The 16,803-nt window shown below is 53.6% G+C and overlaps 1 protein-coding gene across 1 annotated transcript in view; it reads right to left on the bottom strand.

The window, feature by feature from the left end:
• The window catches only part of LOC142254740 (nuclear pore membrane glycoprotein 210-like), a 70,672-nt gene that overhangs the window by 21,612 nt on the left and 32,257 nt on the right, over positions 1-16,803 (bottom strand). The window contains exons 24-29 of the mRNA XM_075325996.1: positions 16,047-16,179; positions 15,898-15,960; positions 13,800-13,979; positions 497-577; positions 250-381; positions 15-167 (exon numbers count right to left, since the gene is read on the bottom strand). Of these exons, the coding sequence (XP_075182111.1) occupies positions 15-167; positions 250-381; positions 497-577; positions 13,800-13,979; positions 15,898-15,960; positions 16,047-16,179 (742 nt within the window). The remainder of the gene's footprint in view (positions 1-14; positions 168-249; positions 382-496; positions 578-13,799; positions 13,980-15,897; positions 15,961-16,046; positions 16,180-16,803) is intronic.

Genomic DNA, 16,803 nt, shown 5'->3' with positions numbered 1-16,803 from the left:
CCACTACGACTCACCACTACTTGTACTTGGTCTCTTAGCTCTGTGGTATTGCCCTCAAACTGGCCACCAGACACTGCGCGTACCGTCACTTTAATGCTTACCCGGCCGATGGCCAAAGTCCGAACCAACTGAGCAAAGTTTAACTTGGGCCGCAATTGTACAGATGCCTGAAAATAACATTTTTATGTTCTTATCGTGAAAATATATACAAGGGGGATCGGTCTTTTGTTTGTTGGCGGTTGGAGGCACCTCAGTCATACGCGGCTCCAGGGTCACCACATCTCTTTTATTTAGCGACCAGTAGAATTGCAAAGGAGGCTTTGAATTGCAAAAGGAAAATGGTGTCTGCGTGCTGGAGACCCCCATCACATACACGGGCATCTACGACGTAGAAGAGATTTCACCGTTATTGGGACCATTGATGCGAACCATCCACCTACGCTAACCTGATCCGAAGCTGCTCGTAGATGCACTAGTCGGGAGCTGTGGTACAGACCTCCGATGGTGTAATCAGGCGGGTCGCAGGGACGTGGATCCTGATCGCTTTCAGATAAACGACCTCAACCACAATCTCATCCTATAAGATAAAAACAGATGGTGCCGTAGACTTATTAGGGTTGTGCTTTATAGAGCAACATTTCTGTAGACCTACTGACTGCTCTATTCTGAGCTTTGCTTAGACGTTTCCGTCTATAGCCTCAAAAATCAGGATTCCGGGAAGACCCCGCAATGAAGCCATTTATTATGGGTCAAACTGTCACGGTCGCCTTCCTGCTGTTTTTGAGACTAGTGACAGCCTTGGGACTGAAGCCTCCCATCACCATCTAGACTCCTTATTTAAACAAAGTTTCCTTTCCTTTGGCATCTCATGAGTTAATGTCTGTTTTTTGTTGCCAGCAGCTCATAGCAGTGCAGATCAGCATATAGCTGCTTTGAGCCCAAGCCCATTTAGGTTTAAATATTGGAGTTTTCCCAGCAGACCTCGCTGTTGATACAATTCATTGTATTCTGGCCATCCTGGTGGAAGGAGCTGCTGAGGAATTGTCCTGTGCCCATCCATCTGCTACTTTGGAATGTGTCTGCTGCCGTGAAGTTTGATGTTTGTAAACTTTTGTTTATATCCCTGTCTGTCTTTCCTTTCCCTCCATGTTCATTAGTACAGCAGTGGGACTAGTGTCTCCTGCCGGCCATTTCCCTAGTCAGGGTGTTTGCAGGACTAGAGAGGGATTAGGTATCCGGCTCGGAGACGGGTTGAACCATCCCATATAGGTACGCTAGGGAGCTCAGGTGACAGCTTGAGATGAGTTCAGGAGGTGTCCCCTCACTACTCTCATAAGGCCCACCATTGTTAAAGTGTCCCCCTCTATGTTTACGGTGTTGTTATAGTGCATCAGACGCCCATTGGTCTGAGCACATGTGTCACGCAGTACATACGGACATCTACTCTGTGTGTGACACGAATAGAGTGGCTTTGGTCCGGCCTTTCTTTGGTGACACCAAGGCGTAGTCTACCATATACTGAATACTCATGATTCCAGTACAGTAGGGAAGCTGATTATAAGGGCTTCAGTACAGGGACCCCCAAACCAGACAACTACTTCATTAAAGGGGTTTTCCGAATTCAGAAAACCCCTATCTCCGACTGCAGTTTGTTTTTCAAAAACACAGGCTTTACTCACCCTCCTCAGGTCCAGCGCTGAGTCTCTGCTTCTGTTCCCTGTGTCGGTTATTGTCTTATGTCACGTCAACAGCGCTGCAGCTAATCAGTGAGCTCTGCGGCTCTGATGGCATGAACTGCTGACCTCACAGATTAGCTGCAGCGCTGTTGATGTGACGTCGGCACTGCAGACAATAACAGACACCGGAAGCAGTGGTGGAGACTCAGCGCCGGACCTGTGGAGGGTGAGTAAATGAAGGGAATTTTGTTTACTTACCGTAAATTCCTTTTCTTCTAGCTCCAATTGGGAGACCCAGACAATTGGGTGTATAGGCTATGCCTCCGGAGGCCGCACAAAGTATTACACTTAAAAGTGTTAAGCCCCTCCCCTTCTGCCTATACACCCCCCGTGCTCCCACGGGCTCCTCAGTTTTGGTGCAAAAGCAAGAAGGAGGAAAAGAATTAAAAACTGGTTTAAAGTAACTTCAATCCGAAGGAATATCGGAGAACTGAAACCATTTGTCACGCTCCCCGGGTCCTCGGCTCCCCTTCCCGGGTCTCCTGCCCCGCTCCCCGGCTCACCTGCCACGCTCCCCGCGTCCCAGTCCCTTGTGCCCGTCCTTCCTGGGCTTCCTGGCCGCCGATCCCGGCGCCCGACGGCCTCCCAGGCCCTGCTCGGCTCCCCTGCGTCCTCCTCTCAGCCTCCTTCCCTGGCTTGTGGCACCCGGGCCGCGCGCACGCGCATTAGGGCGCGCGCGCGGTCACTGACCCTTTCTTAAAGGGCCAGCGCCCATTAACAGGAAATGAGGTTAGACAGGTACGGGGTATAAAGGGGGTTCTTGTCCAAGGGGGCGGGGCCTGATCTTCGTGTTTTCTGAGCTAGGAGTCAGGTCTCCTTGTGTTTTCCTGCCATACTTACGTATCTCTCTTCTAGAGCTGATCCCGCCTCGCCATCCAGTCCTGCTGAATCCCGAGCCCCGCACGCTGTCCGTCTGCCATCTGACAGTCCGTACCATCTCGGATCCCTGCGGTGACCTGTCATCTCGCTCCCAAGGTTCCGGACCCCGCCTGACATCATCTCGGCCTCCGAACCTGAGCTACGTCACCCGGACTACCATCTGTGACTCCGTGGTCCCAGGGACTCCTTCGCTACCTTCACTTGCACGGACTGTTCTGCTGCCCATCAGTGCTTCAGCTACCGGACTCCCTACCACCATCTTAGAGTTCGGTCCAGTGGATCCACCTCCTGGGTCTGCCCGACCGCCCGGCCCCGACAGTAAGATCAGGCCATGGATCCCGCTGCAGCACTATTGGCCCTGCAAGAGGAACTCCAACGCCAGCGTGAAGTCCAGACCCGCATGCTGCACTTTATGACCTCCGTGGACACTCGCCTGTACACATTACAAGCATCAATGACGCCTGCAGCACCCAGGTCTCCCACTAGGCAATCCACGGCTCCCGCACCAGTGGCAGCCGCGTCGGATGCTTCCCGACTCCGTTTGGCGTCACCTCCTCGTTATGCTGGAGATCCCAAGACCTGCAGGGGCTTCATAAACCAATGCTCCCTTCACTTCACGCAGCTGCCCCATCTGTTCGCCTCCGACCAAGCCAAGGTCGCCTTTATAATGTCTCACCTGGAGGGCGAGGCACTGGCGTGGATGAACCCCTTGTGGGAGAAGGAGGACCCCATGACCAAGGATCTTCAAGAGTTCCTGCAGGCCTTTCGCAGTACCTTTGACGAGCCGGGACGCGCCTCTGCGTCTGCTTCATCACTTCTCCGCCTACGTCAAGGAACACTGACGGTGGGCCAATACGCCATCCGTTTCCGCACTTTGGCTTCTGAACTCGGGTGGAATAATGAGGCCCTGACAGCCGCCTTCTGGGAAGGACTGTCAAGTCGCATCAAAGATGAGTTGGCGGGTCGTGACATGCCCTCCACCCTAGATGCCCTGATTGCCCTAGCCACGCGAGTGGACATTCGTTTTCAGGAGCGCTCCAAAGAGCTGGTTCGTGAGCGACGTGCGGTACGGCACTCCTCTCCGCCACAGAAGTCCTCTGTGCCACAGTCATCTACAGCTGGGATTCCTGTCCACGAACCCATGCAGGTTGATCGAGTACGACAGTCTGACCAACGTCGAGCAGAGCGGCTCGCCAAGGGCCTCTGCTTTTACTGCGGAGGGGACACACATCTCCTACGCTCCTGTCCGGAAAGGCCGGGAAACTCCAAAGCCTAGGGTTGGTAGGAGAGGCCACCCTAGGTGCTGGGATTCTCTCCGACCCAGTTATGTGGACGGTACAAGTATCAACAGGAGAGACGCGCTTCACGGCTGAGGCATACCTCGACTCCGGAGCAGCAGGCAATTTTATCCAGCAGGCCACGGTGGACAAATACCAGCTGCCTGTTACTCTACTCGAGAAGCCCCTACTGATTGCCTCGGTGGATGGGAGACCCCTCTCTGATACCATCTCCTGGATCACGAAGCCGGTGGAACTGCGTATCGGTGCTCTGCACACCGAGAACATCGCTCTCTACGTCCTTCCACACATGTCCCACCAAGTCCTGCTGGGACTTCCTTGGTTGCGAACACACGAACCCTCAGTCAACTGGGGTACTGGCGAAATCACCCGTTGGGGCTCTGCCTGTCATGAGAGATGTCTAAAGTCTATACAACCAGTCCGACGACCTCCGGTTCCTGAGAACCTACCGGGTCTGCCCTCGGCCTATTGGTCCTTCACGGACGTTTTTGACAAGAAGGAGTCTGAGGTACTTCCGCCACACCGTCCCTACGATTGCGCCATCGACCTGCTCCCAGGAACAACACCACCTCGAGGACGGATATATCCGTTGTCTCCAGCCGAAACCAGGGCCATGTCCACCTACATCATGGACAGCCTGGCAAAGGGATTCATCCGGAGATCCTCCTCTCCTGCGGGAGCAGGCTTCTTCTTCGTTAAGAAGAAAGAGGGTGACCTTCGCCCATGCATTGACTACCGGGGCTTGAATCAGATTACTATAAAAAACAAGTACCCCCTACCGCTCATCCCCGAACTGTTCGATCGGCTCAGAGGAGCCCGTGTGTTCACCAAACTGGATCTTCGGGGTGCCTACAACCTAGTTCGTATCCGCTCTGGGGACGAATGGAAGACCGCGTTTAATACTCGCGATGGGCACTATGAATACTGTGTGATGCCCTTCGGTCTGTGTAACGCTCCTGCCGTATTCCAAGAACTGGTGAACGACATTTTCCGGGACCTCCTCTACGTATGTGTAGTAGTTTATCTGGATGACATTCTTGTTTTCTCTCCGGACCTCCAGACCCACAGAGAGAACGTAAAGCTGGTTCTACAAAGACTGAGAGAGAATCGTCTCTACGCCAAATATGAGAAGTGCGTCTTTGAGCAGTCTTCTCTTCCTTTCCTGGGATACATCATCTCGGGGACTGGGCTGCAGATGGATCCCAAGAAGGTCTCCGCCATTCTCAACTGGCCTCCCCCTTCTGGACTGAAGGCAATCCAACGGTTCCTGGGATTTGCCAACTACTACCGCCAGTTTATTCCTCACTTCTCCGCCCTGACTGCTCCTCTCTCCGCTCTGACCAAAAAGGAGGCTAATCCAAAGGACTGGTCACCTGCGGCCGACGCCGCATTTTGCTCCCTGAAGCGAGCATTCGCCTCCTCTCCTGTACTCCACCGACCAGAGTTAAACCGCCAGTTCACCTTAGAGGTGGATGCTTCCTCCTCAGGAGCCGGAGCAGTGCTCATGCAAAAATCCTCCTCCGGGAAGATGGTGACTTGCGGTTTCTTCTCTAAAAGCTTCTCAGCACCTGAACGTAATTACACCATCGGTGACCGAGAGCTATTAGCGGTCAAACTGGCTCTGGAGGAGTGGCGCTACCTCCTGGAAGGAGCAGTGTACCCCGTGATTATCTACACGGACCACAAGAACCTGGAATACCTGCGGTCCGCTCAGCGACTGAACCCACGGCAAGCCAGGTGGTCCTTATTCTTTGCCAGGTTTGACTTCCAGCTTCATTTCCGACCCGCGGACAAGAATATACGCGCTGATGCCTTGTCTAGGTCTCTCATGCCCCTGGAGCAGGAGGAAGAGACTATCCAACCTATCATCTCTCCTAACAAGATTGTTCCGGTGGCTCCTGTCACTCTGGCCTAGATACCACCCGGGAAGACCTATGTCTCTGAGACCGACAGGGAAAAAGTGTTACACTGGGGTCATGCCTCGAAAACAGCCGGCCATGCAGGCCAGAAGAGAACATGGGGTGCGATTGTACGCCATTACTGGTGGCCATCCCTTCGCACGGACGTTGCCGCCTTTGTCTCTGCCTGCCCCTCTTGTGCCAGGAACAAGACGCCCAAACACCTGCCCTATGGCCGTCTTCTGCCTCTGCCGATACCCTCAGTCCCATGGCAACACATAGCGATGGACTTTATTACGGACTTGCCAGTATCCTCCGGACACACAGTCATATGGGTCGTGGTGGATCGGTTCTCCAAAATGGCTCACTTCGTCCCTATGCCCGGACTGCCCTCTGCTCAGGAACTCGCGGAAGCCTATATACAACACATCTTTCGCTTACATGGCTTTCCTTCCCACATCGTGTCCGACAGAGGAACTCAGTTCACCTCCCGCTTCTGGAGGGCTCTCTGCAAACATCTGGGAGTAACTCTGGACTTTTCTTCCGCTTACCATCCTCAGTCTAATGGCCAAGTGGAGAGGGTCAATCAAATCTTGACATCCTTCTTACGTCACTATGTCAACGCCCATCACGACGACTGGTCCACGCTTCTGCCTTGGGATGAGTTCTCCCATAACCACCACGTCAGTGAGTCGTCCTCCAAATCTCCCTTCCATGTCGTTTACGGACTACAGCCTTCCGTCCCGTTGCCTATATCCCCTTCTTCGGATGTCCCTGCTGCTGATACTGTAGCCCGTGACTTCGCTACCATTTGGGACTCTGTCAAGGCGTCCCTTGGGCGCGCTTCCCAGCGGATGAAGAAACACGCTGACAAAAGGCGTCTAGACCCTCCGTGTTTCTCTCCTGGTGACCTGGTCTGGCTTGCTTCCCAGTACATCCGACTGAAGATTCCTTCCTACAAGCTGGGTCCTCGCTACATCGGGCCGTTTAAGGTCCTCAGCAAGATCAATGAGGTCTCCTACAAACTGAAGCTTCCGGCCACGATGAGAATACCCAACTCCTTCCACGTCTCTCTCCTCAAGCCGGTGTTCCTTGGTCCCTTCTCCGCTGCTGCCAGCCCGGCTCCTCCTCCTATTGCTGAGGACGACATCTACGCGGTAAGAGATATCGTGGCCATGAAGACTGTTCGTGGCCGGCAGTTCTTCCTGGTGGACTGGGAGGGGTATGGTCCTGAGGATAGATCCTGGGAACCCAGGGAGAATGTGGGCACTCCTCTGATCCGTGCCTTCATGTCTCGGTTGCGGGGAGGGGGGCGTGGGGGGGGGGGGTACTGTCACGCTCCCCGGGTCCTCGGCTCCCCTTCCCGGGTCTCCTGCCCCGCTCCCCGGCTCACCTGCCACGCTCCCCGCGTCCCAGTCCCTTGTGCCCGTCCTTCCTGGGCTTCCTGGCCGCCGATCCCGGCGCCCGACGGCCTCCCAGGCCCTGCTCGGCTCCCCTGCGTCCTCCTCTCAGCCTCCTTCCCTGGCTTCTGGCACCCGGGCCGCGCGCACGCGCATTAGGGCGCGCGCGCGGTCACTGACCCTTTCTTAAAGGGCCAGCGCCCATTAACAGGAAATGAGGTTAGACAGGTACGGGGTATAAAGGGGGTTCTTGTCCAAGGGGGCGGGGCCTGATCTTCGTGTTTTCTGAGCTAGGAGTCAGGTCTCCTTGTGTTTTCCTGCCATACTTACGTATCTCTCTTCTAGAGCTGATCCCGCCTCGCCATCCAGTCCTGCTGAATCCCGAGCCCCGCACGCTGTCCGTCTGCCATCTGACAGTCCGTACCATCTCGGATCCCTGCGGTGACCTGTCATCTCGCTCCCAAGGTTCCGGACCCCGCCTGACATCATCTCGGCCTCCGAACCTGAGCTACGTCACCCGGACTACCATCTGTGACTCCGTGGTCCCAGGGACTCCTTCGCTACCTTCACTTGCACGGACTGTTCTGCTGCCCATCAGTGCTTCAGCTACCGGACTCCCTACCACCATCTTAGAGTTCGGTCCAGTGGATCCACCTCCTGGGTCTGCCCGACCGCCCGGCCCTGACACCATTCAACATGAACAACATGTGTACACACAAAAAAACAGGGGCGGGTGCTGGGTCTCCCAATTGGAGCTAGAAGAAAAGGAATTTACGGTAAGTAAACAAAATTCCCTTCTTCTTTGTCGCTCCATTGGGAGACCCAGACAATTGGGACGTCCAAAAGCAGTCCCTGGGTGGGTAAAATAATACCTTGTAAGAGAGCCGTAAAACGGCCTCTTCCTACAGGTGGGCAACCGCCGCCTGAAGGACTCGTCTACCTAGGCTGGCATCCGCCGAAGCATAGGTATGCACCTGATAGTGTTTCGTGAAAGTGTGCAGGCTCGACCAGGTAGCCGCCTGACACACCTGCTGAGCCGTAGCCTGGTGCCTCAAAGCCCAGGACGTGCCCACAGCTCTGGTAGAATGGGCCTTCAGCCCTGAGGGAACTGGAAGCCCAGCCGAACGGTAGGCTTCGAGAATTGGCTCCTTGATCCACCGAGCCAAGGTTGATTTGGAAGCCTGTGACCCTTTACGCTGGCCAGCGACAAGGACAAAGAGTGCATCCGAGCGGCGCAGGGGCGCCGTACGAGAAATGTAGAGTCTGAGTGCTCTCACCAGATCTAACAAGTGCAAATCCTTTTCACATTGGTGAACTGGATGAGGACAAAAAGAAGGTAAGGAGATATCCTGATTGAGATGAAAGGGGAATACCACCTTAGGGAGAAATTCCGGAACCGGACGCAGAACCACCTTGTCCTGGTGAAAAACCAGGAAAGGGGCTTTGCATGACAGCGCTGCTAGCTCAGACACTCTCCGAAGTGAAGTGACTGCTACTAGAAAAACCACTTTCTGCGAAAGGCGTGAGAGAGAAATATCTCTCATTGGCTCGAATGGTGGTTTCTGAAGAACCATCAGCACCCTGTTCAGATCCCAGGGTTCTAACGGCCGCTTGTAAGGAGGAACGATGTGACAAACCCCCTGCAGGAACGTGCGTACCTGTGGAAGTCTGGCTAGGCGCTTCTGGAAAAACACAGAGAGCGCTGAGACTTGTCCCTTAAGGGAGCCGAGCGACAAACCCTTTTCCAGTCCAGATTGAAGGAAGGACAGAAAAGTGGGCAAGGCAAAAGGCCAGGGAGAAAAACCCTGAGCAGAGCACCACGACAGGAAAATTTTCCACGTCCTGTGGTAGATCTTGGCGGACGTTGGTTTCCTAGCCTGTCTCATAGTGGCAATGACGTCTTGAGATAACCCTGAAGACGCTAGGATCCAGGACTCAATGGCCACACAGTCAGGTTGAGGGCCGCAGAATTCAGATGGAAAAACGGACCTTGAGATAGCAAGTCTGGTCGGTCTGGTAGTGCCCACGGTTGGCCGACCGTGAGATGCCACAGATCCGGGTACCACGACCGCCTCGGCCAGTCTGGAGCGACGAGGATGACGCGGCGGCAGTCGGCCCTGATCTTGCGTAACACTCTGGGCAACAGTGCCAGCGGAGGAAACACATAAGGGAGCTGAAACTGCGACCAATCCTGAACTAAGGCGTCTGCCGCCAGAGCTCTGGGATCGTGAGACCGTGCCATGAACACCGGTACCTTGTTGTTGTGCCGGGGCGCCATGAGGTCGACGTCCGGCACCCCCCAGCGGCAACAGATCTCCTGAAACACGTCCGGGTGAAGGGACCATTCCTCTGCGTCCATGCCCTGGCGACTGAGATAGTCTGCTTCCCAGTTTTCCACGCCTGGAATGTGAACTGCAGAGATGGTGGAGGCCGTGGCTTCCACCCACATCAAAATCCGCCGGACTTCCTGGAAGGCTTGCCGACTGCGTGTGCCGCCTTGGTGATTGATGTATGCCACCGCTGTGGAATTGTCCGACTGAATTCTGATCTGCTTGCCTTCCAGCCACTGCTGGAACGCCTTCAGGGCAAGATACACTGCCCGTATTTCCAGAACATTGATCTGAAGCGAGGACTCTTGCTGGGTCCACGTACCCTGAGCCCTGTGGTGGAGAAAAACCGCTCCCCACCCTGACAGACTCGCGTCCGTCGTGACCACCTCCCAGGATGGGGGTAGGAAGGATTTCCCCTTCGATAATGAAGTGGGAAGAAGCCACCACCGAAGGGAAGCTTTTGTCGCCTGAGAGAGGGAGACGTTCCTGTCGAGGGACGTCGGCTTCCTGTCCCATTTGCGTAGGATGTCCCATTGAAGAGGACGCAGGTGAAACTGCGCGAACGGAACTGCCTCCATTGCTGCCACCATCTTCCCCAGGAAGTGCATGAGGCGCCTCAAGGGGTGTGACTGGCCTTGAAGGAGAGATTGTACCCCTGTCTGTAGTGACCGCTGCTTGATCAGTGGAAGCTTCACTATCGCTGAGAGGGTATGAAACTCCATGCCAAGATATGTCAGCGATTGGGCCGGTGTCAGATTTGACTTTGGAAAATTGATGATCCACCCGAAACTCTGGAGAGTCTCCAGGGTAGCGTCGAGGCTGTGTTGGCATGCCTCTAGAGAGGGTGCCTTGATCAACAGATCGTCCAAGTACGGGATCACCGAGTGACCCTGAGAGTGGAGGACCGCTACTACAGTAGCCATCACCTTGGTGAAAACCCGTGGGGCTGTTGCTAGGCCGAACGGCAGTGCCACGAACTGCAGGTGTTCGTTTTCTATGGCGAAGCGCAAGAAGCGCTGGTGCTCTGGAGCAATCGGTACGTGGAGATATGCATCCTTGATATCTATCGATGCAAGGAAATCTCCTTGGGACATTGAGGCGATGACGGAGCGGAGGGATTCCATCCGGAAGCGCCTGGTCTTTACGTGTTTGTTGAGAAGTTTCAGGTCCAGGACAGGACGGAAAGACCCGTCCTTCTTTGGGACCACAAACAAGTTGGAGTAAAAACCGTGACCCTGTTGCTGAATAGGAACAGGGACCACCACTCCTTCTGCCTTCAGAGTGCCCAGCGCCTGCAGAAGAGCCTCTGCTCGCTCGGGAGGCGGGGATGACCTGAAGAATCGAGTCGGGGGACGAGAGGTGAACTCTATCTTGTAACCGTGAGACAGAATGTCTCTCACCCAACGGTCTTTTACCCGTGGCAGCCAGGTGTCGCAAAAGCGGGAGAGCCTGCCACCGACCGAAGATGCGGAGTGAGGAGGCCGAAAGTCATGAGGAAGCCGCTTTGGTAGCGGCACCTCCGGTGGCCTTTTTAGGACGTGACTTAGACCGCCATGCATCAGAGTTCCTTTGATCTTTCTGAGGCCTTGTGGACGAGGAGAATTGGGACCTGCCCGCGCCCCGAAAGGACCAAAAACTCGACTGCCCCCTCCTCTGTTGGGGTATTTTCGGTTTGGGCTGGGGTAAGGATGTATCCTTTCCCTTGGATTGTTTGATGATTTCATCCAAACGCTCGCCAAACAATCGGTTGGCAGAAATTGGCAAACTGGTTAAGCGCTTTTTGGAAACAGAATCTGCCTTCCATTCCCGTAGCCACAAGGCCCTGCGGAGTACCACCGAATTGGCGGCTGCAACCGCCGTACGGCTCGCAGAGTCCAGAACAGCATTAATAGCGTAAGACGCAAATGCCGAAGTCTGTGTGGTTATGGACGCCACCTGTGGCGCGGACGTGCGTGTGGCTGCGTCGATTTGCGCTTGACCTGCTGAGATAGCTTGTAGCGCCCATACGGCTGCGAATGCTGGGGCAAAAGAAGCGCCGATAGCTTCATAGATGGATTTCAACCAGAGCTCCATCTGCCTGTCAGTGGCATCTTTGAGTGAAGCCCCGTCTTCCACTGCAAGTATGGATCTAGCTGCCAGTCTGGAGATTGGAGGATCCACTTTGGGACACTGAGCCCAACTTTTGACCACGTCAGGGGGAAAGGGATAACGTGTATCCTTAAGGCGCTTAGAAAAACGCTTATCTGGACAAGCATGGTGATTCTGGACTGCCTCTCTGAAATCAGAGTGGTCCAGAAACATACTCGGTGTACGCTTGGGAAACCTGAAACGGAATTTCTCCTGCTGTGAAGCTGACTCCTCCACCGGAGGAGCTGAGGGAGAAATATCCAACATACGATTGATGGACGCAATAAGGTCGTTCACTATGGCGTCCCCGTCCGAAGTATCAAGATTGAGAGCGGCCTCAGGATCAGAATCCTGATCAGCTGTGTCCGCATCATCAACTAGAGATTCCCCCCGCTGAGACCCTGAACAATATGAGGATGTCAAGGGAATTGTCAAGCGAGCTCGCTTAGTCGGTCTGGGGCCGGGGTCTGTGTCAGAACCCTCAGCCTGGGATCCATGAGACACCCCAGGAGGACATTGTTGGTCCAACTGAGGGGGGCCAGGGGACAAAGATTCAACAGAGTCCCTGTGCTGAGATACCGGCCTGGACTGCAAGGCTTCTAGTATCTTAGCCATAGTCTCAGAGAGTTTTGCAAACTCCGTCCCCGTCACCTGAACAGTGTTAGCAGGTGGCTCCCCCTGGGCCCCCCTTAGCAGAGGCTCTAGCTGAGTAAGTGCCACAGGGGCCGAACAGTGCACACAATGAGGGTCAGTGGAACCTGCCAGTAGCGGGGTCATACATGCGGCGCAGGCAGCATAATAAGCCTGTGTTTTGGCACCCCTGCCTTTCGTGGGCGCCATGCTATTATCTTCCCTGAGTAACACACTAGGGTATATAGCCAGAAATCAACTGTGCACCATACAGTGTAAAATATGTATACCATAAACATATAATGTTACACTACTGCACAATGGGGCTAGCACCACAGGTGCTGCTTACCACCCACTTAAAGCGGTTGTGAGGCCACCAGAGTCCCTGCCTGAGTCTCCCAGACTTTGTCCCCCTCTGCAGCGTCCGAGGAGCTGACAGGAATGGCTGCCGGCGTCCTGAGGAGAGGTGGGAGCCGTGGGCGTGGCTCAGAAAGAGCGGGAGCTGGTGCCTGCACTGTGCACAGTGAGGGGAGTGGAGTATGCAAAGCATGCTCCAGCCCTCAGTGCTGCTCGTTCTGTGCAGCGTCCCGCCCTTCCCCTGCCTGTCAGGGCTGTGGGCGGGAGGAAAGGAAACTAGGCCGCAAAAAGCCGGGGACTCTAGTAATAAACGCGGCCGCCGTAAAAGCGCGGCCGGCGCGAAAGTCCCCGGCGCACTACAAGTCCCAGCCGCGCCGCAGTGTTTCCCTGGCAGCGGCGGTTAGTGCGGCAGTCCCTATACATAAACACACTCAGCAGCGCTGAGTGTGTAATGGCACATATTAACCCGGTCAGCGCCGCGGTCCCCGGTGCACTAGCACACCCAGCAATGCTGGAGTGTTGCTGTGCGCGGTCCCCACGGGGACACAGAGTACCTCCAAGTAGCAGGGCCATGTCCCTGAACGATACCCGGCTCCTATCCAGCAGTCTCCCAGGAGTTGTGGATGAAGCACGGTCTCAGTGCCTGGAGACCGATAGGATCCCACTTCACCAGAGCCCTGAGGGGGATGGGGAAGGAAAGCAGCATGTGGGCTCCAGCCTCCGTACCCGCAATGGATACCTCAACCTTAACTACACCGCCGACAAGAGTGGGGTGAGAAGGGAGCATGCTGGGGGCCCTATATGGGCCCACTTTTCTTCCATCCGATATAGTCAGCAGCTGCTGCTGACCAATCTGTGGAGCTGTGCGTGCGTGTCTGACCTCCTTCGCACAAAGCAAAAAACTGAGGAGCCCGTGGGAGCACGGGGGGGTGTATAGGCAGAAGGGGAGGGGCTTAACACTTTTAAGTGTAATACTTTGTGCGGCCTCCGGAGGCATAGCCTATACACCCAATTGTCTGGGTCTCCCAATGGAGCGACAAAGAAAGACGGGTTTTTCTGCAACTGGAAAACACAATTAAACAATACAAGTCTCTCAATGAAAAGTCCATTATTTTTTTTTACCTGAAATCTATATTTTGATTACCTGGGAAAATACCATGGGTTGGCCATTGTCTTCTCTCGTGGCTTGTATGGTGCCTATGATTTTGGTGGTTCCGATGGCTAATCCAGTCACCTGACCAACTTCATTTATGGTGGCCACGCTGTCATTAAGAATGGAAAACTGGATAATGGACTGTGGCTGCGGCCCTCCCTCGGATGTAACCTGGGAAAGATCAATCCATAAGAAAAAAAATCAAAATGATTAGCGGTCCGAGTCTGGGGTAGGAGAATCCCAATTACAGGAGCAATATGTCAGATATGAAGCTTATGCAGGCCGCGTCAGTCAGAGTCATGGCGGTGTCAGGATCTGTTCAGATTACAGATTCTGACACTCCGCATGATAACCTCGCTGATGTCTGTGATCAGCGCAGGCAGACACAGGTGTCGACCAACAAATTGGTAGTTTATAGGCAGGCTAGCAAGAGTTAATCTCTGCTTGTCTGCTTGTGAGTCTCCTTTGGTCACATGTTGTGGAGGAGCCAATCACATCTGCTCTCCTCCTATATATGCTGGATAGATCCCTCTATGCCAGCTATAGTTTATCTAAGCTGGTCTGGTGAGGTGTTGTGATCCAGACTAACTAGTGGTTGTAGCACTTGTTGCTGTGTGTGGGTATGGAGTTAACCCTTGTTGTCTTTTTGTTGCTACCTTCCTGGTCTTGCCTTTCACCTTAAGGGGGCTTTACACACTACGATATCGCTAATGCTGAGTCGTTGGGGTCACGGAATTTGTGACGCACCTCCGGCCGTATTAACGATGTTGTTGCATGTGACACCGATGAGCGATTTTGCATCATTGCAAAAACATGAAAAATCGCTCATCGGTGACATGGGGGTCCATTCTCAATTATCGTTACTGCAGCAGTAACGATGTTGTTCCTCGTTGCTGCGGCAGCACACATCGCTCCGTGTGACACCGCAGGAACGAGGAACCTCTCCTTACCTGCCTCCTGGCCACAATGAGGAAGGAAGGAGGTGGGCGGGATGTTACGTCCCGCTCATCTCCCCCCCTCCGCTTCTATTGGGCGGCCGCTCAGTGACGTCGCTGTGACGCCGCACAGACCGCCCCCCTTAGAAAGGAGGCGGTTCGCCGGTCACAGCGACGTCGCCGGGCCAGTAAGTATGTGTGACGGGTCTGGGTGATGTTGTGCGGCACGGGCAGCGATTTGCCCGTGTCGCACACCAGATGGGGGCGGGTACCCACACTAGCGATATCGGGACCGATATCGCAGTGTGTAAAGCGGCCTTTAGTCTCTCGTTGTTTGTTCCTGTGTGTTTGTCGTGTGTCAGAGTTTTGGTTTTCCCCTGTCTGTCTTAGGCTAGTTTCACACATTCGGCTTTTCGCCGATTTGCCGGATTCAGCGGACTCCAGTATAGTGTGATACAGTACATTGGCAGCGCAGCAACGTCCGAGTCACATGCTCCAGTCACATGACAGCATGTGACCATAGCTTGTTGCGCTGCCACTTTACTGTATACACTATACTGGAGTGCGCCGAATCCGGCAAACCGGCAAAAAGCCGGATGTGTGAAACTAGCCTTATCTGTGTTTCCATCTCACTCGTGTCCATTCCTTTCCTTGTGGGAAGGGTGATTCAGATTAGTTCTGGTCAGGAGCATAGCCAGGCACTGTGACCGGTTGTGGAGTTAACCCTTGTTGTCTTTTTGTTGCTACTTTCCTGCTCTTGCTTTTCTCCTGAGCCTCTCATTGTTTGTTCCTGTGTGTTTGCCGTGTGTCAGAGTTTTGGTTTTCTCCTTTCTGTCTTTATCTGTGTTTCCATCTCACTCCTGCCCCTTCCTTCCCTGGTGGGAGGGGAGATGCAGATTTGTTCTGGTCTGGAGCTTAGCCAGGCACGAGACTCAGGCATCTCCACCATTAGGGGTAACCCTAACGTTAGGGATATCCTACCGTGAGGGACAGCAAAGGCATTCCTGTCACTCGCTTTCCTAAAGTCACTTTGTGACGCTTTATAGATATTGGATTTTTTTCTTTGATATTTCTACAAGCGTGCAGCTCATTATGGCACAAAAGCCCCCCACATCATACAATTTATCTTGCATCTGTTAGATAAAGCTTCATACCTGCATCATATTGTAAGGGATCAGTGTAAGCTTCTCTGGGACCAGTCGGAAAGGTGCAAATACCTGCAGAGAAAGTCAGCATGTTGTACCGTACATAGAGAATATTGGACATTTCTTGCAGAAGGTATTACACTTGGTGGTCACCGCACCTCCACCGGATAAGGAGCTGATGATATCCTCCTCCCAGCTCTATCATACGCAGTCGCTACCAGGGTTGTCTGTCCTATGTCAGTGCCATGAAGGAGGTAACGCCAAGAAAATATGTCACGTTCAGGAAGTTGTCTGAAAGAGAAGAGTTTACACAGAAAATACAAACACATCGCAAGATCTAATATATAAAGCTAAGTGTGTGTGTGTGTATATGTATGTATGTGTATATGTATGTATGTGTATATGTGTGTGTATGTGTATATATTTGTGTGGGTGTGTATGTGTATGTATTTGTGGGTGTGTGTGTATATGTATGTGTGTGTATATGTGTGTGTATGTATGTCGACGTAAGGAATCCGCACCGTCGCATTTACAATCACAAAATTTTGCACAGACGCCTCATGTGACTCAGGGAATGTCATAGACTATGTTTTGAGGGGAAAATTTAACCCTGGGCTTTACAGATATTCACAAAAAAAACTGCTTACATTAAAGTCAATGGAGCTGGGAGCTACAGGTCATTAATAGGAGCTGTGATTGGTTGCTATAGGAACGAAGTATAAGAAGCTTATGTGTGCGGTTATATGATATCGGTGGAGAGATGGACACAGACAGACAGAGACAGACAGAGACAGACAGAGACAGACAGAGACAGACAGACAGAGACAGACAGAGACAGACAGAGACAGACAGAGACAGACGGAGAGACAGAAAGAGAGACAGAAGGAGAGACAGATGGAGAGACAGATGGAGAGA

Source organism: Anomaloglossus baeobatrachus, chromosome 10, assembly GCF_048569485.1.
Source record: "Anomaloglossus baeobatrachus isolate aAnoBae1 chromosome 10, aAnoBae1.hap1, whole genome shotgun sequence".
NCBI lineage: Eukaryota > Metazoa > Chordata > Amphibia > Anura > Aromobatidae > Anomaloglossus > Anomaloglossus baeobatrachus.
This window is presented reverse-complemented; position numbering and strand designations above follow the sequence as displayed.